General features: G+C 38.7%; 1 protein-coding gene across 2 annotated transcripts in view; it reads right to left on the bottom strand.

The window, feature by feature from the left end:
• Slc25a21 (solute carrier family 25 member 21) overlaps nucleotides 1–26730 on the bottom strand; it is a 560147-nt gene that overhangs the window by 141501 nt on the left and 391916 nt on the right. For both annotated transcript variants that reach the window (XM_023721861.1, XM_004637068.2), the window contains exon 3: nucleotides 17672–17755. In XM_023721861.1, the coding sequence (XP_023577629.1) occupies nucleotides 17672–17755 (84 nt within the window). The remainder of the gene's footprint in view (nucleotides 1–17671; nucleotides 17756–26730) is intronic.

Below are 26730 nucleotides of genomic sequence, written 5' to 3'. Positions count from 1 at the left end.
GAAAAATCTTGAGTTTTTCCTTCTTTATAGCTAAGTAATACTCCAATGTATAAAAATACCACATCTTTTTAATCTATTCCTCAGTTGATAGACATTTGGATTGTTTTCAAGGTTTAGCTATTACAAATTGTTCAGCTACCAATATGGGTGCACATAAATCACTGTAGTATAATGTTTTCAATTCTTCTGGAAAAATACACAGGAGGAGAATAGCTGGGTTTAATGGGATCTAATCTTATGTTTTTGAGGAATCTCAACACTGATTTCCACAGTGGCTGTACCAGTCTACACTTCTACCCATAGTGAAGAAGGGTTTTATTTCCCCACAGCTGTGATAGCATTTTTTATTAGCTGATTTCCTGATGATAGCCATTCTTTCTGGGGGGAGGGGGATGGAATCTCAGTGTTATTTTAATTTGCACCTTTTGAATTACCAATCAACAATTTGGATCTCATCCATTAAAAAGTGTTTGCACCTCTAAAGAAATCAGCAAGATAGTGAAAAGCAAGTCCACAAAAAAGGGAAAAAAAATTAGACAACTGTCCCTCACACCAAAGATTTCTGTCTAGAATATATAATATGAAAAAAATCAGTCCCCCCAGATTCAAAGACCCAGTCCGAAAATAGGCATCTAAGATGAATACACACTTCTCGGGGGAAGATCTGCAAATGGCACATGGGCTTCTTCATGGGGCACCTCATCTCCAAGACTGGAACGTATGACAGCAAGAATTGTAACAAAGAGCTCTCAGTGTGGAAATCACAGTTCTTAATTTTTTCTCAATTTTTATTATTAGTACATATTTGTACATTAAAACACAACCACCATATTCTCTTCAGTGGAAGAGACTAAATCAGCCTATCCCATGTTCAAAGCATGGGGATTTTACAATGATATAATCTGTGCTCATGAATACATGGAGCAGGGGATCACTGGGATCATCTTAGTGGCTCCTGACCACAGAGACCAATGAGAAATTGTATCACTCTTCCACTACTGAGCCAAAATACCAGAGATGCACAGCTTAAAGGAGAGGCTTGCTTTGGCTTACACTTTCACAGATTTCAGTTAATCTGTGCTAGCTCTATGGCAGAAGCATTAGGGAGCAAGGACCAACCAGAAGAATGCAGCTCACTTTGTAGTAGTAAGAACACAGAGCAAAAGAGTCAGAAAGGAAGTGGGTGGGACCAGAAATAGTCCTCGAATTCATGCCCCTATGATCCACTCCCTTCAGGGAGGCTCCACCTCCTATTTCCATCAACTCAGCAGTGCCATGAAATTACAATCTCATCAGTGGATCAATCCATTCATAAAGGTAAAGAATCACAGTTCAATCAGTTCCCAAGAGTACATGAACAACTGAGCCATCAGGACAGTGAGCCTTTTAGGGGGACATAGAACAGACATGATAAAAATGTACTAGAATAGAAACAATAAAAACATTTCTGGATGTGAAAGTGACATAAATAGGATCAATAGTCATCAAAGCTAAAAGCTAGAAAGTCATTTAAAATTTCTCCATCTCATTCAACAAACTCATTCTCCATCTCATTCTTTATTCATTGTAAAATCATTATAAGGAGTTCTAATTGTTAGCATCTTTTCCTTCTGAGGAAATATTACCATCACTTGCAATCAAGTATTTCAAATTCTAGGGGAAAGGGCAGAAGGCCAGTGGTGACCTCTAAGATAGCAGCTAAACACATGGTTTAGGAAGAGCCACATCACAGAGATTAAGTAGTAAACAGGCATTAGATTTTTGGTAATCCAACACATGTTATTTTACACATACAGCCAGATATCTAAGTATAAATATGTCCTATAGATTAATAGACTACATTACATATTGTTCAAATTCTAATTCTTTTATCAATAACATTGACCTCTGAAATGTTTGTAATTTTAGTTTTGAAATTGATGTTGATTTGTTCACAGAAATGTTAAAGAATACAAAATGATAACGATACCACTGTCTATCTTTTGTTCTGATTTTAGCTCTTGATTCTTGTAAGATGGGAAAAATTTATGTAAAGAAATCAGAGAACTCATTTCTATAGAAAAATATTTTAAACTTCTGTTAAAGAGTTTATAGAACTTATCCCACACTGTAGCTCTTATTTTCTTGTCATTACTGTAATTACAACGTGAAAGTTCTTGATACACAGGACTTGGCTTTCCTGAGTTCTTTATGGACAGATAAGGGAAACTACAGTGTTTATCAGCAGACAAGCAAAGCCACTGTGCATGGCTGGCATCTGTTCTAGGCTTACATGCCTATAAACTTCAATATATATTGTCCTTTTATGATGAGTTTCATGGTCATCAAGCCTTGTGTTCAAAGAACCTTGATTAAAAACCTGACTTGATGTTTCATGAGGTTTTCCTGCATGTTACTCAATATTGAAGTTGCATTAGGTGAAAACACTAATATATAACTTTATGCAGCAAGTCTACTTGAACCTACAGTTGGTAACTTCCCCCTTGAATGGCTCTGCCTGTCCTAAGTCATGAGCGTCCCTCTTGGTTTCATGGGATCATGGCACACACTTCAAAATGCCATTTAGTCCAATTGTGTTTGTTCAAGAGATCTTTCTTTAAAAAAAACCCAAAACTATTTGCATTATTTGAGTGCTCAGGGTCAAATCTATCTTACTTGGGGGACTCTGATGGTTAGGGTGGAGCATCAACTTGATTGGGCTTGGGACCCCCTGGCGGATTGGCGGAACATACTTCTGGGTGAGTCATGAAGGCATGGCCTTAGAGTATATATCCGTTACTTGGTCCCTTCTTCTCAAGCACAGTTCTTCTGTCTTGCCTTTCAGCTGCTTTGAACTGAGCAACTCTACACTTGGGCCTTCCACCATGACGGTTCTGCCTTGGGGACAGCCTACCATGGACTGCATCCCTTGAAACCCTGAACCAAACTAACCTCTCCTCCTTTCAGTTGTGGATGCCAGATATCATGCACCAGTGATGAAAAAGATGCCTGATACACATTCTCACTGTCTTTTCTCCTGAGGCTTTCTTGTGTGTGGACTAGAAATCTTTTCATAACCACTCCTACAATCTCTTCTCTACTAGTCAGGAAACTGAGATGCATTCTATAACAATACATTAAACTCATGAAGGAGATGGTGTAAATCTGAGATGTTTCTTCTATCATTGATAATAAGGCTCATGATACAGTACAGCAGCTAGAATGATTCAGATGAATCCTGGCCCGCAACAAATACCAGCTGGAGAATACTGCACAAACCACAACATTTCTTCCTCTACTTCCTCACCAGAAAAATAAATTGTGCTTCCCATGTTCACAGATGTTAGGATTCTGATGAGTATTAAGTATGGCAGTACATAGGGACACATTTTACAAAGAGAAAAGGGCCAAACATGCTTCTAAATGTAATCACTGTTTTAACAGTAGTATCAAAATCTTCTCCCTTGCTCTGGTTTCAAATCACCTAGAAGAAAAGTACCATTCCAGGGCCCATGAGATGGCTCTGTGGACTAAGCACCTGCTTGGGCAAGCACAGGGACCAGGGTTCCATCTCTGGCACCACATGCCATGTTGGCCCCACCCCTGGGCACACTGAGCTGGTGGCTAAGTCTGGGCACACCTGTAATCCCAGTGCAGTAGAGGCTGAAAACAGGAAGATCGCTGAGTTTGAGCTGAGTAATGAGACCCTGCACACACACACACACACACACACACACACACACACACACTCACACGGTACCATTCAAATCATAACTGGCCAAAAGTTGTACAAAATCAACAATGAAAATAAAGCTTTAGCTCCTATGTAGTTGTTAAATCAAGGCTATGTTATTTTGCACAATGAGAGAATAAGATTCAGGTATAAGAGAGCTTTTTAATAGCTTTTTAAAATTGTGTTTATTGGTATATTATAGGTGTACATATTGATCACATTGATCATAGGAATTTGTAACTGTACACGACACAACTTGATTCTTTCTTTTCCCAGTCCTCTCCCCTCCCATCAATTCCCTTCCCCTCCTTATTTACAAAAGCATTGTTCTCTTCCTGCTTTTCTCCTCACTTTTTTTTTCATTCCTTTCCTTCCTTTCCCCTCTCCCAGCCCTAGTTTCCCATTTGAACAATTTCTTCCTATTTCACAATATCTATTACACATTTTCGGTCCTTATTTACACTTTCAGCTTCTCATGCCTGAGAAACCATGCAGCATTGACACATGTGTGTTCAGTTTATGTCACTTCAAATTATGTCCTCAAGGTACATCTATTTAGCAAGAAATTTCTCAAGCTTATCCTTCTTTACACCAGAGTAGCTAAAAAAAAATTCCACATCTTCTTTAGTCATTCATTACATCTATGAGAAACCAACAGCCAACATCATAATAAATGGGAAAAAAACCGAAAGCTTTTACTCTAAAATCAGGAACAAGACAGGGATGTCCACAATCACCACTCCTATTCAGTATAGTTCTGGAAACATTAGCCAGAGCAATTAAATAAGAGAAAGAAATAAAAGGAATAACTATAGTAAAACAAGAGGTTAAATCATCATTATTGGCAGATGACATGATCCTCTACCTAGACCCAAAACTTCCGCCAAAAGACTTCTCAATTTAATAACCAGTTTCAGTAGTGTATCTGGATACATATTCAATAGTCAAAGATCAATAGCCTTCCTGCGCACAAATAAGCTCACTTGAGAGAAATTAGCAAAACAACACCTTTCACGATAGCATCCAAAAAAGGAACTACCTAGGAATCAATTTCCTCTGCAAATGTTGGGTTTAACAATCTCTTCAAAAACTATTTCAGTTTTTGGTAAAGAGATTATTTTCCTCTAAGGTTATTATACTCTAACACATCAGAAACTCAGAATAAGCTAAAATAAAGGCCTGGAAATATTTCTAACACAGTATCTCTGGTCAGGCACTGAAAGAGACCAAAGACAAACCCGCCCCCCACACACCTGCGCCTCTTTTCCCTCCTGTCAGCACCTTGTGCAGAGTGAGGCTGTGTCTGGCCTCTTACTCGGGCCTCACTGGCGGCTGATAGCACTGTCAATGTTTTCACTTATTCTTTGATCCAAAGACCAGTCGGTAAATCAGAACACCTTGCTGTGTGAAGCTGGGGGTGTACACTGTGAGTGTCAGCTTGCAATCTGTGGTGATGACAGCAGGGAGACCTAGGGGTGACACCGTTCTAAAGGTCACTCTGTGGGTAGAATAAAAGCCCTCTGATTTAGAAAAGGAATCTTCCGTCTGGGACATAGCAGTACTCGATGCTGCTATCTGAGCACTTTGAAAACTCATCCACTCCTGATCTTGAGGATGGAGCGGAGCGTGGTGCACTTTACCAGCTAGTGGGGGCTTTTGACAACTGTAAGCTTTCACAGTGGTGCCAATAGAGTAAAATATAAATGCCAAATAATGTACCCATGGTTCATGGGGCTGTTTTTGTTTTCTAACACTGAATTAAGCTACTGAGCATTTTTCTTCAGTATCTGTTCCCTTATTCTTTGTTCTGTCATTTTCAACACTGAGCAAGAATTCTAAATTTAAAATTTTTAGCCACACACATTTTCTATAAATAGAGATTACAGTTGTGGCCACAGGGATCCCGATATTCATAAGTTCTGTATTCAAGGAACCAATCAACCATGGATTGACACTCTTTTTCAAAAACTGCCTCTGAACTATATACGTATAGACATTCTTCTTGTCATTTTCCTTGTTGTCATGGTATCTACATTGTTTTACTTACAAATAATCTAGAGATGATTTTAAGCATTCAAAAATATATGTTCAGGTTATATGCACATATCTAAGGGACTTGGGCATTCATGAATTTTAGGGCCTCTAAGGGTCCTAGAATTAATTCTATGAGGACACCAGTGGATAGCTTATACAAGAGGTACTAGAGATTGAACCAAAGGAGCACTGGACTGCATCCCCAACTCATTTTTTAAATATATATTTAAGGTAGCATCTCCTTAAATTGTCCAAGTTTGCCTCCAATTTGTAATCCTGTTTTAGCCTTCCATATAGCTAGGATTATGGGCATGTGTCTGCACTCAGTAATGAATATTTATTTATTTATTTATTTATTTATTTATTTATTTATTTATTTAGAGTCAGGATCTCACTCTGTAGTTCAGGTTCATTTCAGCTCACTGTGTAGCCTAGGCTGACTTTGAACTCATGGCAATCTTCTTGCTTCAGCCTCAGGAGTGCTGGGATTATAAGTGTGTATCACCACGCCCAGTTTAAACCATTTTATTTTTATTATTTATTTACTTATTTTCTGCATTTAGGACAGGGTCTACAGAGTCTCACTATGTAGACTGGACTCGTAGTGATTCTCCTGTTTTCAGCCTCCCAAGTGCTGAGATTATAGGTGCCAGCCACCATGCCCAGGCTCAATCGCCATCTCAGCATGCCCCGCGGGCAGGGCCAGCACAGCATGCAGGGGGTCAAACCCCTGCCACTGAGCTCTGCCTGAGCAGGTGCTTTGGTCTGCTAAGCTGTCAGGCTGGAACTAAACCATTTTAAAAAGGAACAAAGACTATTCAAGAATAATAGTGACATTTCCATGATTGAGTCAATTACTTATTGTCTTCCTTTCCAAAGCAGATTTGGAAGACTGAAACGTCTTTGGGTTCCTCAATGCCAGATTTTAGACCTGGGCTCATCAGTCATAAGATCTACCAGACAGTTTGCTTTAGTGTATTCTTCAAATTCTAACCTTGCCTGTTAAATTTTCTTTTTCCCAGGATAACAAGAAAACTTGCTGTAACACCATTAAGCAGTTGGAGCAGGCTAGAACTGATCTCTGCAGTGTGGGAACCCGAGTAGCTGAGCCTATTTTCTTTGGTCGTCATCCCTATATTCATGAAAAAAATGAAGTATTCCAGGGAGCTGGTGGGAATGAGGGAGGCGCTCATTAGTAAAATAAGACAGAGCAGAAAGAATACTATCAGGTACTAGGAAACTGATCACAGGAGTCACGGTGCGCCTATCAAAATCAGATTTCATTTGGGAAAACCACGGTTGCAGTCAACATTACATGACCCACATGTACTTGAGGTGCGCTGCAGATGATCTTGGGGGTCTGGTACTGATCCCAAGTGAGTGAAGACTCAGCTGTATGTGAACTTCACTGGATCTACAGACAAAAGGCACCAGTTTCAGGGTAAGGAAACTGTCATGCCCAGAACTGTCCACTCTACTCCAGCATGACAGTGCTGAGTGGATCAAGTGGATTCTCCTAGTTGAGAAAAGAAGATAACAAAATTATTGAGCAATGTTAAGTTAGAACTCAGTTTAGGTGGTGAACATGCAACTGTGGAGATCACTACAATTTCTGGCTATGGGAAGAGTTACCTCTGCTTTTGTCTCTTCAACTCCAACACGGTTCCTCATTTCTCCATGAGTGTGCAGAGAGCTCTTGGCCCAGGGCACTTCCTGCAAGAGCAGGTCTATTTTCTGAGGGTGTTTTAACAATCAGCTGGTCATATAGACTGGCAAACTACCTTTAAAAAGTAGATCCACTAAGGCATCCAATGTAGCCAAAGGTCTCAGAATGAGTCTGCCAATAACAAGGAAATGTCCAAATCTTACTAAGTTGATGATTTAGAGCCTAGACATCCCACTTCTTTTGTCTGTGTCACAAGCCACTCATTCCCTTCCTTAATGAAAACAAGAAGGAGTGATTATACCTCCTGGGGCTGTGCCACTTATGCCGTCTGAAAGGCACTCAAATGAGTGGCACATTATCTCACACATCTGGAGTTTACCAAATTAGCCAATTATGCTGGAGCTCATAAAATGAGGCCTTAAATGTCATTTAACTAGAAAATATTATAATCACCAAGTGGTCTGATTGTAAGATGATACTTGGGGCAGCATCAGCGGTTACAGAAAACAAATAGTAAAACAAAACACAGTTCAAATGTCCCCCTCAAACGCAACCACATATTTTCTACAGCAATATTTTCTGAAGAATACCATATTTCTGAAGGCATCAGTAACCAACATGTTTCTCATTTGGAACTAGGTTTAGTATGACCTAGTTGTTCCCTGTTTGTTTGCCTTGAGCAAACCAATGCTCAAGAATTGTTTTCATAAGAGAGCCAGGGACCATGGAGGGGAAGAGTATACTGACTAAAACTTGCGAATGGAGTGAGATATCTGCAAGAGATGATAAAAGCATTGAATTAAGTGTCTAGAGTTGGGGGAGGCTTGTAGTGGTGCCTCAGTATCACCCAAAATTTGGTTGACTAAACATGTATGGGTCTCTCAGAACTTTCTAACTGGACTTAAGAGGAGGAGGGGGCTGACCAGATAGCTCAGTGGACTAAAGTACCTGCTTAGTCAGAGCACAGAAGCCAGGGTTCAATCCCAGCCAGCCATGTTGGCCCCACCCCCAGGGCACGCTGAGACAGTGACTGAGACTGGGTGTGGTGGTGCGCACCTGCAATCCCAATGCTTGGGAGGCTGAAAACAAGAGGATTACTACGAGTCCAGTCTGTGTAGTGAGACCCTATAGATCCTGTAGTAAATATATTACAAGTAAGGAGTCAAAAGCTGTTTTAAATAGGTATGTGATTTGAGAACAGAAATACTAAAGATGCTTGAATATCTGTATACACATTTAGGGTTTAAAGTCATTATTTTTATTGACTTCTTTCCAATCATTAAATAATAGATTTTTTTTTTGTGAAAGGAGATAGACATAGCACAATGAAAAACAAAGAAAAACAAAGTTCTGGTACTATCAGACACTTAATTTCTCTGATTTTCAGTTACCTTATATAAAATATGGGATTCATTATGCTGAGAGCGGGTCTGTGCTGAGAATAATGCAAGAACAAGTCCTAGCACAGTGCAGGGTACCCTGAAGGAATATCCAATTGGTGTCTTCTGTATCTATACTACAACAATATTTTCGGTCCTGTTTACCTCTTTATCCTTATTTCAGGAAGACTACACTCTTGGAGCAGAGACATGGTGAAAGTAAAAAGACTCGCGATTTTATGTTAACATGATTTAAAATCCCCTCATCTTCCATGAACACCTTGGCCACTCTTACAAAAGGAGCGATAAGCGCTAAAGAGACTAAGAAAGCTTTTGTGAAGTGCTCTGAGGCAAAGGGAAGTGAGGTCTGCTGCGTGCACACATGGCAAAACAGGGATAGCAGCCCCTGGTGAGCTTATAAAATGAAACTGATTACTATTAGACCTGGGATCCCCAATCCCTGAGCCTAGATAAAATACTGGATACTGGTTAGGTCTCTCTGGGCCACACAGGCAGGACATGAATGACAGGCCAGCAAGCAAAGGTTCATCTGTGCTTACAATGGCTCCTTGCTCACATTACTACCTGAGCTCTGCCTCCTGTCAGATCACCAGTGAAATTGAACTCTCATAGGAGCAAGAACCTCACTTGAAGGGCACATGAGAAGACTCTAGACTGTAGGCTCTCCATGGGAATCTAATGCGTGATGACTTGAGGTGAAGTTGACGTAGTGATGCTAGTGCTGTGTTGTGGCTCCAAACACATGAACGTTAGCAGAGATGTTTGACTGCACAAAGACCATATAAATCAGTTGCTTTCAGATTCACATTAAAACCTTATTAGTGACTGACAAGATGAATCTGGTGGCAGGCTTTATAGTGCTAAATGAGTTGTACCTTCATCATGCAGCTGTGTCTGGAGCAGGATTTAAGTCAGAATCTGAGACTTGTTTTCATCTTTGCATGGCTGAATGATTATTTTATTTACTACTTCAATCCATGAACTGCACACCTGTCTTGGTCTCAGTTTTGATAATTCTACAAGCTAACCCCAACCAAAATGAGTGAAATATAAATGTCACTGAGAGTTTCTTTGAAAAAGGAGAAAGACCAGATAAGACAGCAGAAGAATCTAAAGTTGACCACAAATACAGAATTTCAATTAAAAGAAAATCCTGAATCCTACTTAAATTAGGGGTTTATTGAAGGTGATTCAGTGCTCTGAGTCTGCTTTGTATAATATGTGGCAACCAGTGATCAAATGAGGCCATGAGACTGAGCATGCTGCATCACAAGATGAGCCTTTCAAGTTTTGCAAAAGAAATAAAAATATAAACACAAAGAACAGTCATGTTTGTTGAGGACCACCACTCCATAAAATGTATACATACTGAGCATATCATTTCTAATGGCTAAGCGCTCTACTAAAGCTAAAAATCCCTTTACTATTGATAAAGAATTCATCCTGACTGCTGCTAAGACATTTGTTGTGAATTTTTAAATATTGATAGCTCAAAAGGGGGTGTGTGTTGCTCTTTCAGCCAGGACCATCACTAGATGAACAGATGAAACAGCCAAGGGTAAATAATTTTTAGAGAGAATTGAGTCCCTGCGGTATGCAACCCAGGTTTCTGAGTTGGCCCATATTCACAGTAGGCAACAAGACTTATTTGGGGGAGAAATACTTTTCAGAAGGATGTGTACAAGGAGACATAATGTGCATATTCATTGCCAAGCAAAACCATAGCTGTAGAACTATTCAAGCTCTTGATTAGCTATCAGGAAAACTGGATGGAGCCTTTTGTGTTGGTGTCTGAATGTACAAAGTGGATGTTATGAATAGATAACTTGCTGGTGTCATTAGGTGAGTAAAGTAAGTTGCTGCTGAATGAGTCAGTCTTTGTACTATGCCAAAAATGTTACCTGAATATAACAGCATTTTATAGGATATGGTCAAAGTCATCAACCACATTAAAGTGCATGACATGAACTCCTGTTCCTGTGTGCAGTTCCGTGAGAGGATGGGCGCAGAACACACAAATCTTATCTTCTGTACACAAGTGAATTGTCCTTCTAACTGTAAATTAATGGCCAGACTTTTTGAGTTTCAAAACGTACTCCAGAAACTTCTTTTAGAAAGCCTAGCAGTATGTTTCACTGACACCTTGCTTTCTTGGCTGACATATTCACCCTGCTCAACTTACCATTTGTGGAAGAATGACAACTGTGTTCAAGTTGGTAGACAAAGTGGATACATTTAAAACAGGAGTTATGGGGTGGTGCATGAACACTGAATTGTTTTCTACACATTTCAAACATTAACAGAGATTTTTAAGAGACTGAGCCAGAGACTTCTTTCTCTCATTGAGTGCATGATCATCTATCTCAGCTTTCAAAAGACTCTGAACATTATTCCCAATCCCAAAAGACCTCTAAACTGGGAAGAAATGGATCCAGGACCCATTTGTGAATAAGCCAGGTGAATCAACTTCTCCTGTCAGAGGAGGATCAACTACTTGAGACTGCAAATCCCAGTAGTCTTCAAAGTATACTTGAGGTAACTTCAAATCTCCATATATTCAGGACTAAAGTCCAGGCTGAATATTCTGAATATTCACACACACACACACACACACACACACACACACACACACACACACACACACAAAACAGAAATGCCTGTTCCATTTCCAACATCCAATCTTTGTGAATCAGCATTTTCTATAATGACAGCAGCTAAAATAAGATTATGGAATGGATCAGCTGTGAACAAAATACTGCAGGTATCACTGTCACCCATCACCCCCAGATGGGACCAACTAATTGCAAAAACAAAAGCTCAAGGTGCCCACTGATTCTGTGTTATGATGAGTTGTATGATTATTTCATTATCTATTACAATATAATAAGTGATAACAACAGTATGCACTATAAATGTACTGGGCTCAGATTACCCCCAATTTATGCCCTCACTCCATCTCCCAATCCATTGAAAATTATCTTCCAAGAAACCTGTCACAGGTGCCAAAAAGGTTGAGGACTTCAGATGTAAAGATTTCTAAATACCTAGGTTGCATCTTTGTATTTTCTGGCTTCACTTTATCACAATAGATGCTCCTACTGGTGAGTTTATTTTGTCAAGCCAGAGAAGGTTGAAGAATCACGGTGACCAAAGAAGAACTCTCAGCAGAGACCATGCAAACTCCTTTTCTGCCTTCATGCCCTAGGAGTTATTCCTTTTCTGTTAGAAAAAAACAAACTTCTCTGGTAAAAGTTAAGTAAGTCTGAGAATTCCATACCATATAAATCTCTATCTATAATCTGGAAAGCATTTTTTAAACTCAATGTCACCTCTAAAAAAAAACTGGTTTATTTTAAAAAATTTTTTAAGGGAAGGGTCTAAGGGTGTTTAGCGTTTCACTACCAGATTGGATTTGTAGTGCTTCGCCTGTTTACAGCCTCCAAAGAGCTGGGATCACGGGCGTGTGCTACCACACCCAAAACTGTCTTCAATAAAACTACTGCAGATTAAACCTCAGGCCTTGTGCATGCTGGACAAGTGCTGCACCACTGAACTCCATGCCCAGTCATATGCAAGCTTTTAAGAAATATAAATATTAGAAATTATAAAGACAAAAGAATTTGAAAGTGGTTGAATTATTGTCTCCTTTTGAAATCATGTGAATTCTGGGCAGGGGCCAAGAAGGGCATGTTTAAGAATATCTGTGAGTACTATTTCACTTTCATACAGTGGGAAAAGAGTAGACTTGGGCAGATGCTAAAAGCATAATGGAAAAGGACTAGATTTCAAAACCTTTAACGTAGAGGAGATAGAGTAAGGTAGGAGAGATAGCAGAGTCAAAACTGCTATTCATCTCAAAAGCCACAGGGCAAACTGACCTCTATGTGCCTGAGTTAAAGCATAGCTTTAAAATCATAGTATATGCCAAAAACTAAATAAGAAATCAAAAGGATCTGTTCTTATTAAAAAAATCAACACAGTATGTATTAAAAGTTTTTTCTTTCATTTCTTCATTTGTATGTCTGTGTTTAGCCTAAAACTACGAAATGTTCTTGCTCTAAATCAAAATTACCAGGCATCTTTTCCTTTTGTATTCCTTTACAAATATTTCCATCTCTAAAACTAGAGCTTTCTGGCCTTTGGCTAGCAGCATGGCCAGATCTACAGGCATTACAGGAAAATGTCAATTTGCTCTAGAAGCAATTACATATACAGTATAGGCGAAGCCAATTTTACTATCCAGGGACCACACGTACTGTGTTTGCTACATTATTTGATATCAAAGCAGGAATGTTTTCCAAAAACACACATGAAATAAAGAACCTAGCTAAAGAACACCCACTCCAATTCAGGGATATCTGTTACAGTTTACAGGACTTGGCAATACAGACTTGCCTGGTTGGTTTACTAGAAAGGGATATTATATTGACTAAACAATACACTATTATTTATTTAACATTATGCATATTTTGAGTTAAATGAATATGATTTTAATCCCCCTTATTGCAAATACAAGTATATTTTCAGTGTGTGCCAGTTAGGTTTCACATCTCTATAGAAAGAACAAGGAGGACTTGTTGATCCTTTGTTATGGGGGTACTTCAAATTGTTTCATCACACCTTCAGATCATTGTCATATCTTCAGAGATGATTGTTATGGTTTGTGTTTATCTGCCTCCCCCCTCCCCAAAGCCTCATGCAGACCTGAAGCTGCTTCTGGAGTTTGTGATTGATTATTCCGGGTGTGGGTGGTGCACCTGTCCTGGGGCAGGTAGTTTGCATTACAATGTAAGGAGGGATGAGAGTCTAGCTAGCTCCCTTTGTTCTCTTGCTCTTTGCCACCTCCATGAAAGGTTCCTCTCTGTCATGTGCCTCTCTGCCTTGGAGCCAGCTGAGTATGAAATGAAATCTCCAGTAACTGTGAGCTAAATAAATCCTTGCTTCCCTAATTTTGAGTCTCAGGTATCTGTCCCAGCAATGAGAGAAGAGTAACCGAGGTAATGATAATCTATAGTATGGATTATTAGCTTTGTTTCAGTTTGTAGCATTATGCTATTTTGGTGTGATGACTTTCGTTCATGTGTTCAGAGTGTGCACACTGTCTCTACTTTATGACAAATAGGCATTAGGAATACAGAACTAAATGAGACATGCTCCTTAGGTAAATATAGCCTTGGGATGGAAAAGGAAAGTGAGGGAGTTGTGTGTGTGATTTTTTATAGCTTATGTTCATCAAGCAAAGGAAGGAAAGAAGGAAGGAAGGAAGAAAGGAAGGAAGGAAGGAAGGAAGGAAGGCGGGAAGGAAGAGGGGAGGAGAAGGAAGAAAGATGGTAGAAACTTAGAGGATGAAATATAATTTAGCATATGTAGGGAAAAGATGGTCAGGGATGGTGAAACCAGAGGTCACCTTTGTATCCAAAGGGCTAGTTTCTGGATTGGATTAGAGGACTGGGGCCTCGGGAAATAGTGACCTGCATACTAAAGCCATGAATGGGAGAGACCAGAGAACTACAAAGTGGTTCCTAGAGCCTACCTGTGTGTGAAGAATGAGCTGCAAGAAGGGGGAGAACACCAGGAAGGCCCTACACAGTGAAAAGGATTTGGACTTTACACTGCAGGGCACGTTTTCACACATTCTTCAAATGCTCTAAGATGAAATAATTTTAAAACTGGCACAGAGATGAGCTAATGAGACTACAGGAAGAAAGAAATAATAGAACATCTAGATGATGGGTATGCAGACATTTATTATATAAACAAGGCAGCATTTCCAATTAGTGAGTAAAGGGTGGGTTTTTCAAGAGTTGTCTCAAAACTGAGTAGCAATTTCAAAATGAAATGTAGTTGCTATATCCCATACGATTCATGCTTTAAATTCTTAAATGAATTATACATTTGCATGTAAAAATATCGGAAGAAAAATTTAACGTATTGGCATTAGAAGATGTTTGTTTTGTTTTAGTATAACATTGTTAGAAAGCTCAAAGGAAAAATATTGGTGGGTTCACAAGGTTATCATCTTCAAAAATCACTAAGTTCTGAAAGGCAAGACATTACATAATTGCAGGCAGTCAACAGGTTAAGAAAGAATGTTTGCAATCTATGCAGCATTCAAAGAATTTGAACCCATAATGTATACCATATCAACCTAATACAAGCCAATTTTTAAAAAATGTAACCTCAGAGAAGTGGATAGAGTATACAAAAATAAAGAATTCATGAAATGAATTATACCAAGTGATACTAAAGTATGCTTAATGTTAGTAACAATCAATGGAATACAATTAAAATAGTTATGTTTTTCATATGTCAACAGAAGTTACAAGACAGTGACAACTGTCTCAAGTATCTGATAATGTCCTGCAATTGAGAGAGTGTGGTGAAATAGGAACTCTCAAATACTAAGATAATAAACTCAGTTCATATTTTTTGAGAAGTAATTTTTCAGCTTCTAGAATATCATGACGCTATAAATCAATAGGTAGCAATTTGTCTTATACATATATTAAATGTTTTAAATGAGTACATATTAAAATATATAAATATACACCCACAATTGTGCAAAGACTGTATAAAATATTTATCATATTGTTTTCTTTTTAATGTATTTAAGGACAGGGCCTACAGGGTCTCACTATGTAGGTCTGACTCATAGTGATTCTCCTATTTTCAGCTTCTCAAGTGCTGGGATTACAGGCATGTGCCACCACGCCCAGTCTCAGTCCTAGTCTCAATGTGCCCTAAGGGTGTGGCCAACATGCACACCTGGGATCGAACCCTAGCTGCTGAGCTCTGACTAAGCAAGTGCTTTAGTCCATTGAGCTATCTGGCTGGCCCTCACACCATTATTAACAACAGCAAAAAATCTGAAGACATTAAGACTCACCCAAGAAATTAATTCAATAAATTGCAGCACATAGCTCAATTATGTTGTTTTTAAGGATATAGTTTCATGGAAAGATATTCATGAAACAAATTATTAGTAAAATAGTATTTGTGCATAATCTGCCAAGAGGGGTAATGAACTACAGTGGGTCAAGCTGACATGGATTTGAGGCCCAGAACCTCTACTTATAAGTATGTAAAATCTACTAACTTCCCTAAAGTTTTTATTTTAATCTGTACAACTGCACTGAAACCTACCTCATAGAGTTGTAAGGAGAATTCCAAGTGTATAATACAGCTTAAGTATATATTGGTTGTTATTATTTGGAGATGTTTCAATGGTTATTTTCAATCAATTCTTTTATGGAAATAATGTTTGAATGCAAGTGTATTCCATATGCTATTATAAAATATATTTTAATCCCCCCCTTTTTTTTGTGGCAGAACCAGGGTTTGAACTCAGGCCCTTGTGCTTGCCAGGGAAGTGCTTCTTCCACTGAGCCATCTCCCCAGCTCCTATAAAATATATTGCAGAAAATTGTACTTCATAGAGTCTTTAAGTAAATACATACATCAAAGGCAATTTTACCTTACATAAACAAAATATCCTATTTACCTGATCACCTCCCCCTGGGCTATGCACCAGCACAGGTCTAAAGTCTGTTAGGAACCAGGCTGCACGGCAAGAGGCAAGTGGCAGGCAAACCAGCAAAGCCTCCTCTGTGCCTACAGTCTCTTCACCTCACCCACACTGCTGTCTGAGCTCCACCTCCTATCAGAAGGTGGCGTTAGATTCTCACGGGAGCATCAACCCTATATGTGAACCATGAATGGGAAGGTTTTGGATCACAAGATCTTTGTGAAAATGCAGTGCTTGATTATTAGAGGTGGGACTAAAGCTGTGATGCTAGCAGTGCAGAGAGGCTGCAAATACAGATCAGTATTATCAGAAGGGCTTGACAGCACAGAAACCCTAATATAACAGTTTGCGACTTCATATCCAAACCCTGTCAGTGAGCAGCAAGTAACAGTTAGGCTACATCTGGTGCAAGTTTTATAGTAGCAAACGAGGCGATGTACTTCAATTGTTCAGCTGATCTGGTGCAGGCCTTAAGTCAAAATCTCACACTTAATTCAGTCTGTGCAGGGCCCACTGATGATTTGATTTACTACTTCTGTCAGTGCTTCATTCCTGCACTGCACACCTGTCTTTGTCAGAGTTTTAGTAAGCCTGCAAGCTAACTTTGACATGAAAAAAACCAAACATAACCAGCAAGCTTTTTTTGAAAAGGGAAAGACCCAATGATGACACAGTGGAAGACTAATACTGGGAACAAAAAGAAAGCTACATTTAAAGGAAAGTACCCACAGTCTTCTGCATTATGGTGAGCTGTGTAATTATTTCACCATATATTGCAACATAATAATTGCAAAAATAAAGTGCACAATAAATGTCATGCACTGAAGTCTCCTGAGGCCACCTCCCCTTCCCCACCCACTCCAGCCCATGAGTAAAGAGTCTTCCACAAACAAGTCTGATGATAAAAAGGCTGGGGATCATTGATCTAATAGATGTAGTAATGGATTTGATATACCAGTTTTTGACACAGATTTATTTTGATCGTGTATTCATAAGCCACAGTGCAAACAAGGAATGCATTTGTATATTTAATTACAAAGTAAAGAACTTTCAAGTTTGGGTGGCCTCAGTTATGAAAACTTTAATGATATAAGTTAGAAACTGCCCTTTAGTCATGAAGGTATTAATAACCTTGTTGTGGTAGTTTCTGTTACATATGTAATCAGTTTTTAATCATTTCAGGAAAAAATAACAAAGTAGGAAGGCTCATGTTTAGATATGTTTCCCAATAAACCTAGGAAAATAAACCACTGGAGATGAGAAAACATATTTTACAGAAATAGTTTAAATTAGCTCTATCAACATAAAGCTTATAAATGAAAAACAATACATACCCCTCTGTTCGGAAAATCATTCGAAAGCTGTCTCCTAAGCTTTTGTAACTGTTCGGATCAGCTGTGCTTCTCTGAAGCTGAAACCTAGAAACAAAAAACAAACAAAAGTCTAAGTTGAGGCCTTTGCAAAATGAGTTTCCTAATTGTTTTAGTCTTAGAAACTCATTTTTTTTTCCGGATTAATCTAAAATATTCTTGTCTTTGCTATAGACTTTATTGATTTGATTGCCTTAATCTTTGTCTTATTTCTATAGAATTTTGAGGTCATATTACTATGCAGTTTATGGTGGTGTTCACTTAAAATGTCTCTTCTTCTCCATCTCTTTTTCTTTCTCCTCCTCTTCCTCCTCTTCTCTCTTTTTTCATTTTGGGTCTGAATATTTACCTCAGAACTCTCTCTTTTCAAATGTGGATGTTTCCAGGGCCAGATCTGAAATTGTATTTCGAATTTGCACTATGTTTCAGAGGAGAATGAAAACAAATACTCTCACTCCTCCCTAGCCCCAGCTCTTCATTCTCTGGTCTCTTTAGTCTGCCTATTCTTTTGGTCTTACATTCTTATTTCAATTCTGATTTAAGGCCCTTCTCCCTCCTTTGCTTCCTGCCACAATTTCATTTGTTTCTTTATTTGTTAACCTTTTCAAAGTTATCTTCAGTATATATTTCAAGATGTTTTTCATATGATAGGCTTCATAATATGAACACAACATCTACTTCTAACAATAATGTGCTTTATTGGTTCTACGCCTCAAGGAATTATACCGAAGACTAATACACATAACAGAGAAGAGATGTTGTGTTGCTTTGATTGAAGCCATTGACCAAATAAAAGGAATGAATTTCTCAATGCTGAGAAGAGAAGCTGGAATTACATTTGGTTTTACAAAGTGGAGAGTTGCTAATTTTATAGTCAGGAGAGTATCTGTTCAGGGTTGTATGAGCCTGGGTGCAATTCCTGGTCTGTGTAAATCTCTAAGTAACATTAGCCAATTAGATGGTCTAGAGTAGGAGTGTGAAGTGGAGAACCATTAGAAAGTCATCACAACAGGTGAGAGAGAATTACTCCAGAATACAAATGGAAACACCATAAATGAAGAAAAGGGGCCTACGTGTTAGGTAGACATGTTTTATCTTAAATAAAACTTTTTGCTGATATATTTAGCATGTTCTTTTGATCTTTAACATAGCACATAATTTTTCAGAGCCCTATGCCTACTATTATCAAACTTTAAAATGTCATAAACACTCATCTTGAGAATCTGGTTTTTTTTGGTCAAAGTTCCACTTATATTGGCATGATCAGTATAGTTTAATTATACTCTTAAATTTAAATTGTACAGAGTATATGAGAAGGTCATGGTTGTGAACAGGTAACCCATTTAAATTGCTTGTGACTGAAAGCTGATTCGTTATACAGATACAGTACCATGGAAAGAAGATGCGGCTAGTGGTTCTACAGCCTAAAAAAAGACTTGATGGTCAGATAGTTGTTCCTTATTTGGGTATTTTTGGCCTACAGTAGAGTAGATGAGATAATTTGGTACTTTGAAGACATTTGAACTAATACTAAACAGAAAATAACACAATGGGAGAACTATTTGGAAATTTGTGCAAAAATAATTGGAACATACAGAGCAATTATCAGACTACGACTTTGTTTTTACTTCAAATGCAGCAACTCCATCTCTTTAGTCACAAATTTATAACCCACATGCACTGTTCAATATGAAATTCTTTCTTATATCTAGTTGGGAAATCCAAGAGCCCTCTTTAATAGTTCTTTTAAGGAAGTTATTTAAAGTAGTTTCATACATTATAACAAGTATGACATGCACATTATTTTCATAATATCTGTAAGAATCTTTCATTAAAATATGTAGCTTAAATTCCTTTTTATGTGCTTTTCTCCCAAATTATGAAATATTTTCTTAATGTGTGCCATGTGACATGAGACACAATAGGCTTTACAGAATCCCACAGCATTATGTCCACTCTGAAACAGTGTAAAAAATAAATGCGAACAAAAATAATTGATGATAAAGGGGAAACATCTGAAATGTTAAGCAGTTTGGGCACCAGGGTTATCCAGGTGTTCATGGGGAGGGCAATTATTGCTTTCTGAGGAGGTCTGGGAGGGTTTCAGGAAGGAAAGGGGATTTGAGGTGGTCCTGCTGAGATTCAGAGAGGCCAAGAGAGCAAACCAAGAGGAAGCATTTAGGTGGGAAAGGAACAGAAGCCTCTGAGGGATGGCTGCCCTTTCTAATGGCAAAGTGAGCAAAAAGACCCTCCTCCACCACAAAGCCTGTCTCTCCATGTTTCCTCCAGGAAGATGTTGGCACAAGCTTGATCACTCAAGCTGGCTGAACACTGAGCTCATCAGATAAAGTCAAAGGCCAACATAGATCTTGTGACCTTATCTTGCACATCACCCAGCACTCCACCTACCTCTGGATGGTCATGTCACAGTTGTGCAGCTCTAGCCTTAGATAGGGCTGTGAGGAGCCAGCAGATGCAGGATCTAGACTTTCTAGACCCTCATGTCTAGAAAGTCGACCTTAACCTCTCCTTTATTGCTGGTATTAGGGCCTGAAGTTTATCTAAGATGTCTAAATTGCAGGTAATACCTGCACTTTCACAGATGTGAACACAGAGTATGGTTACTTCACAAGTAAATAACCTGGCCCTTGAGAGTCTCGGCACTTACCCCCATAGTCATGCTTTCCCTGTTTTTGGACTCCAAGAATTACTGTTTCCAATCCATATTTACTCAGTTGATATGAGTTCCCTGTCCATTGTAGAACAGGAAACAAAGGCAGTCAGTGGGATCCTTAAGGAGCATTTCCTATAAAAGCTGTCTAACAAGTGATGCTGTGTTCCTCACCACCATGAGAGGCAACATCAACATAACTACAGGAAGAGTCCATAGTATCACTGGCTGAGCACTGCAAAAGGATGCATAGCCACAGCCAACACTGATGCCTCAGAAAAGCCTCCTGATCAGTCCTTGCTATGTTAAAGCAGCTGGAAGTGCCATTAAACAGGCAAAGACAAGGACAGTGTCTCTACTACAGTGGCTCTCACACACCACATGTCCACACTACACAGAGTGAGGGTATATGCAGCATTTTGTTCCATTGCACACGACTTGCTTTGATCACACAGTTATCAGCTTTTCTAAGGAATGTGTTTCAAGTAGGTATAATTATAGTACATCGTGGCCAATCATGTAAAAGAGTAATTTCCTTCTTCCTTTCCCCTGCATTTCAGCAGCTTTAAAGGTTTCTTCCCTCTACCGAAGCTTTACGTCAGTGTTTTCCAGGCTGGATTGTGTGCTAATAAATTCTCTCTGTGCTGAGGCGGACAGTTTTCCAGTTACGTAATAGAACTCTTGGTACGACTGCAAAGGCAAAGCTATGCTGATCTTGATTGTATTCGGGAGAAAATGTTGGACCTTTCCATTTCCCTAATCACAGCAACTTGGACACATCTGGTATCTCCATCTGTGTAACTTCTTTTATTGGAATAAAAACTTGCTGCCAAACAGACAAACTGAACAACAGAGTGATGGACGAGAGATGCTCAGTGCTTGATATGCAATCAGACTCACACACAAGGCCAAGGCGTGTGGCTCCGTCTCACCTGGGCTACACTGCAAGCAGCCAGGGAAGAGGTCTGCCACAGTGTCTGCCTGCACAGGCCTGAGCCACACCAGAAATAGGAAGTGATGTACTGTAGTCTCCACTAGGGCCTAGAAGGACTTCTTCCTGTTCATGAACCAGTGCATAAACATTTTTTAAAGTTAAAGATGTTCGTACTCGCTACATCTTTTTTTTTTTTTTTTTTTTGCCTATTATCAAGAATCATGATTGCAGAATGTCCCTCACATCCAACTGAGTGCTGAGTGAACCCGATTTTAAACTTGTCTGTTGATCATCAGTATAGTCAGGTAGGCAACTTCAACTTGTCTGTGCCCTGCTGAAGACATGGCTGTAAGAAAGCTGTCTGCAAGAAATACAGTGGCTTTGTTGCCATAAGAAACTTCAGGGCAAGGCATTTGGGAATTTCAAAATGTGAAATTGAATAAATGCCTTTACTTCTAAAGGATTGAAAATTCCAGGATGTGGGTATATGCGTAAAATATACCTGTATATAATTTATGTACTCCCATTTTTATATGATTATGAAATGATTATATTCATGTGTTTGTATCTTCATTACGAGTTGGTAGTAATTAGTTGTAAAGGGTCAGATAGGCATAGGCGATGGGCTTTGTTCTCAGGCTATATTTGCACACCACACTTCAGCTTCTAAATCAAATCAGATTATTTGGTGTGGGCCGGGGAGAGAACGGAGGGAGTTCTGGAGGCCAAGAGTCACTGTGAGCCATGCCTTCAACACTGCAAAGGGTGATGTGCGGCAGGGTGAAGTTTATTTCTGGTGCCTTCTGTCTCCAGATCATTTCTCACTCAACAAAGTTTTAGGCTTTCTCATACCTCACCCTCTTCACCCCTGCTTTTGAAAGCACTCGTATCCATCATTCATCTTCACTGTCACTTTCATTTTCATATCTTGTCTGTCTAAGTTTTTCATCTGTTAAGAGGATTTCAGGTATCCAAAGGGAGGTGGCAAGGTTTGGTTTTATGTAGGGTGGAGATGCAAGGTTTCCTTACCACCAAAGACAGTTCTAAGTTACACTCAATCCTGCCCCACCCTCCCAGGGAATTTTATGCACTGTAATGCATTTAGCTGCATCACAACCCCGCCTTTTGGTTGGAGAGAGAACGCAGAGTGGGAGCCACCAGTGATAACACCAGTGCTGCCACCAGCCCAGCATAAACTGGTGAGCTACATCATCTAATCCTTCTGCCTTTCTCCTCACTGGTAAACGAGACAGCAGACAACAAAAGAGAATTTTAGTGTGGAGGCAGAGCAGCACTCAGTTAATATTTGAGGGTTTTTTTAATTTGCTTTTTTTTTTTGTTTTTGCAGGACCGGGGATTGAACTCAGGCCCTTGCGCTAGCCAGGAAAGTGCTCATCCCACTGAGCCATCTCCCCGGCCCCCAATATTTGAGTTTTTTGACTAGAAAAGAAAAAAAGACACCTAATTTTGTTTTCTAAATTCCTTGTGTTCCATATTTTATAAGGGTAAGAGGCTGCTAATAAAAGTTGTACACTGATAATAAGTGATGAGGAACTTAATGAAATTCCCTGCAGAGATCTTTGTAAATGTGCTATGCACAAAGATTATCAGTAATTAGCAGAATATTACCCATGCTCCTTAATAGACACTTGAGAAGCCCACTAATGAATCAGAGGTTAACAGACCAAAGGTTTGCAATTATAGAGAGCATTAAAAGGATGACCGTAGGAAGATTAAATAAAGATTTGAACTCACTGTAATTAGTCTATCTTACTGAAACAAGATGTCATTCCTACAGAGCATGTTTGCTTTCTCACTCATAGAACGAGCTTGGCTCAAGACAGATGAAACGTGCAAAGGCATGTCTGTGGTTTTGAAATTTAGATGTACACACCTGGCTCACCAACTTTGGGAAGAGGCCCTAGAAAGCACAGCATTAAAAAAATTCCCACCATGCATCTTCATTTCCCATACTCTGAAAACTCAAGTCCTAACAGAAGAAATAACATCTTCCTCTGAAAGGCTAACCCATGGGGCCTCTGTGTTTACCATCCCTGCAGAAAGACTACATCAGATGGCAGGGGGTGAGGTTATTAATTTTGAAGAAATTGTTCTTTCAGTTTTCTTTCCTAAGTGCTGGGTGGGGTGGGGAGAGGGTTCTTTTTAACATTTGTTTGTGTCCAGCACCTTACTACATCCATTTTAAGTACATGATGAGAGTGAAGGTAATTTTTGAAAAGTTAGTTATGAGTATTTTTACTTCAGAATAAATTGCAATAATGATCCACACAATTTTGCCTTGGTGCTGATAAAGCCCAAGGGCCCTCAATCACGTTGAAAGGTCATGGCTTGCAATTCTACAAACACATTTCCACCTGAACATGTACAGATAAGCTCCACTTACAAAGGTACAAGGGCAAGAGTTTGGGGGAATCAAAGATAGGTAACACTCAACTCTCTGGAAAGGAACAAGGAACCGAGGGACAGGGAGATGTTAATAATTAACAAGATAGAATATATACACTGCGGGGAGCTTCTAGGATCTAGGTTCACCTGTGATTCCAACATTACCTCTACTAGCTGGGATCACAGTCTAGGCTGGACAAAACTTAGCACCCTAACATTTTGTAAGAATTCCACCCAGGTTAGAGAGCTGGCTCTGCCCAACTATCAGATGAAGTTCAAAAGCTATAATCATACATCCTCAACCACATGCTTTGGTTGCATATAAGATTATTCTAATGCTTTCCAAAAAAAGAAAGATTTTTTTTATTGTTGCATCATCATTTCCACCTTTACAAAAGAAAATGTATTAATAGGACAGTTTCAATAATTAATACATTGCATATTGTTATGTTCATAGTGGTTATTCATAGTGCAAGATGCAGACATGATATCCTGTCCAAACACTATTGGTACAAATCTTTCTTCTCATTGAATTAAGAGAAAGTAGCTGTATATCTGTCCTATTTTGAATATACAGATACAAAATGGTCCTTAATTTATATCCTCTTTTTTTTGTTTAGTTTTGTCAGAGATGGGAATTCCATTGCCATTTAAATATTGTAGGTGTGTGAATTCAGCAAAATAATCCAGTATAGTCCAGTAGTCCATAATAGTATTGGGTTATCCATAGGACTGGCAATGTCAGAATTTGTTGAATTGAGCCCTTTACAGCTCAGCATATTAATATGGTTTTGCTTTTCATACCTTGTTATTATACTTTTCTGCTGGATGGTTGTGACCAAGATGAAGCAAGACCTATTAATCGGTTTTGATACTGCTCATTGCTGTTTGTTTCTCAATAAAATTAATAAAAAATAAATTTAAAGAACTAGAAAAAGAATAAATTGGATAAGACTAGATAAAAGCATGTGCTATAGTAATTAAGACTAAAACAGTGAGTTTCTAAATTAGTGTAAAGGGTTAGAAGAAAAGATGAGACATTTTGTGGGATAAATGAAACACGAGCATAAACGTATGGAAAAAGAACTTGGTAGCTGATATACATCAGAGATTGCCTGTGTTTTAAGTATATTTATAAGACTTTCACAGTATAATTTGCTAAATAAAAGCATTAAAATAATAAAAAAGAAAAAGGAAATGGAAACCTATACCTGACAAAAATTAAGATGTCTTCTATTTGTTTCAATTCTGTGTGGCTTGACGAGGTGTCAGCGGGCTGGGCTAATGCTGTAGCTTAGCATTTATAATATTGTAAAGGAGACCAATAAATTTCCCTATGTTATAAAACTGTTTATAATTTGAAGAAATATGCAATCTGCGGTGCTCAGCTTAGATAATTACTGCAGATAAAGTGACAACATCTTGGCAGAACCACAAATGCAAGGAAAATCTTCTGTGCCATGTAATTTTGAACATGTTTTTAAACAGAGCTTCAAAAATATTATCTCCCTGAAATATCAGATCAACCCAGATAGGCTGATTATATTTTAAGTAATTTCCTGTGATCTTAGACACATCTATTTACAGCACCTTTCACAAGCCAAGGGGATTTGAAGGCTGCTGTTCTCAACTGTAAATTTTACCATTCACACTTTAACAGTACACTTAAGTATCCTATAAATGGTTCATCACTTTCCAACCACATATTGGTATAATAAACATTTACTCACACATCTCTCATTAGTGTGTTGAGATGGATGTAGTTTTGTACATTTGATGCTCTTACAAGACATGTGGTATAGCTAGTATTTAGAATCTATGTAAAATTGATATTGTAAAATGAATTATGATAAGAGAGTTTATCTTACCATCTGGCACAAGCTCTTCCAGTTGTTTATGTTACTTATGAGATAATAACTAAGTACACTAACAATATAATTATAAAATTTATTTTAATGACAACATGCTAGTTAACAAGTCAGAAGTACATGATCATTAGAGATTACAACCTAAATCTAATTTTGTTAAACCACAAGTAATAAAATAGACTAATTAGCATAGCTGTATAATTTAAATGCTCCAAGCATAAACTGGCCTCAATTAAACAAAAGCTTGACTAGAATGACTTTCAGTTATTTTGCTTTGTAAGATACACATCACTTTATAAAATTATGCTTAAAATCAGGTTATAATGCTGCCACTCTTTGAATACAACATATATAGACATGCATATATTAAATAACTTCATATTTAATGCCAACAAATAGTCTCCAACTGTCACGTACCTACCTGCCATCGTGAAAGTGCACAGCCCTGGACTGTTCATTAAAGAGGTTAAATAGCAGGAGACCAACTTGCATTTTGGAAATGAAGGAAAGACAAAGCCCACTTTCAAGGTAATGAGGATAGAGCTATGCCAAATTCTGTAAATAGTAGACTGGCCATAGTCATAACAGACAGCAATTCTCTACATTACTAAAACATACCTACAGTTTTTAAAATTCTGACCCCTCGAAAAGGTATCTATACTCTTTCACTCTGGTCATTCCCACAAACCTCCTTGGGCAATCAAGTTTTTCTAACCCTCACAAATAGTACCTATTTCCTCATAAACAGAGAACCACCATTCTTTTTTCGTGTGTGGTACTGGGCACCAAACTTGGGACCTTGGGCTTGCCACTCTGGTGCTTATGCCACTGAGCTATATATCCGGCCCAGAGAACCATCATTATTCCCTGCTGACTCTCACTCATTGTGAAGTTCTTAGGAGGCCACATTAAAGGTTTCTAGAACAGCAAATTTCATGGTGGCCTAATCTGCCTGAGCCCACTCACTGGCCATGGAGACTGAACCACTTTACAGAGACTAAGACCACGAGCAAGGGCCCAGCAAGGGAGGACATTAGAGACAAGTAAATTCTTTTATAAGCACCTGTGTGGCAAGCCCAAGGGCCTGAGTACACCACCTCAATTACAAGATAAGGAAACTAAAATTATAGGATACCCAGAGATG

Source organism: Octodon degus, unplaced genomic scaffold (assembly GCF_000260255.1).
Source record: "Octodon degus isolate 3935 unplaced genomic scaffold, OctDeg1.0 scaffold00086, whole genome shotgun sequence".
NCBI classification, from domain to species: Eukaryota; Metazoa; Chordata; class Mammalia; order Rodentia; family Octodontidae; genus Octodon; species Octodon degus.
The sequence above is the reverse complement of the archived record's forward strand: the minus strand, read 5'-3'. Positions and strand labels throughout refer to the sequence as shown.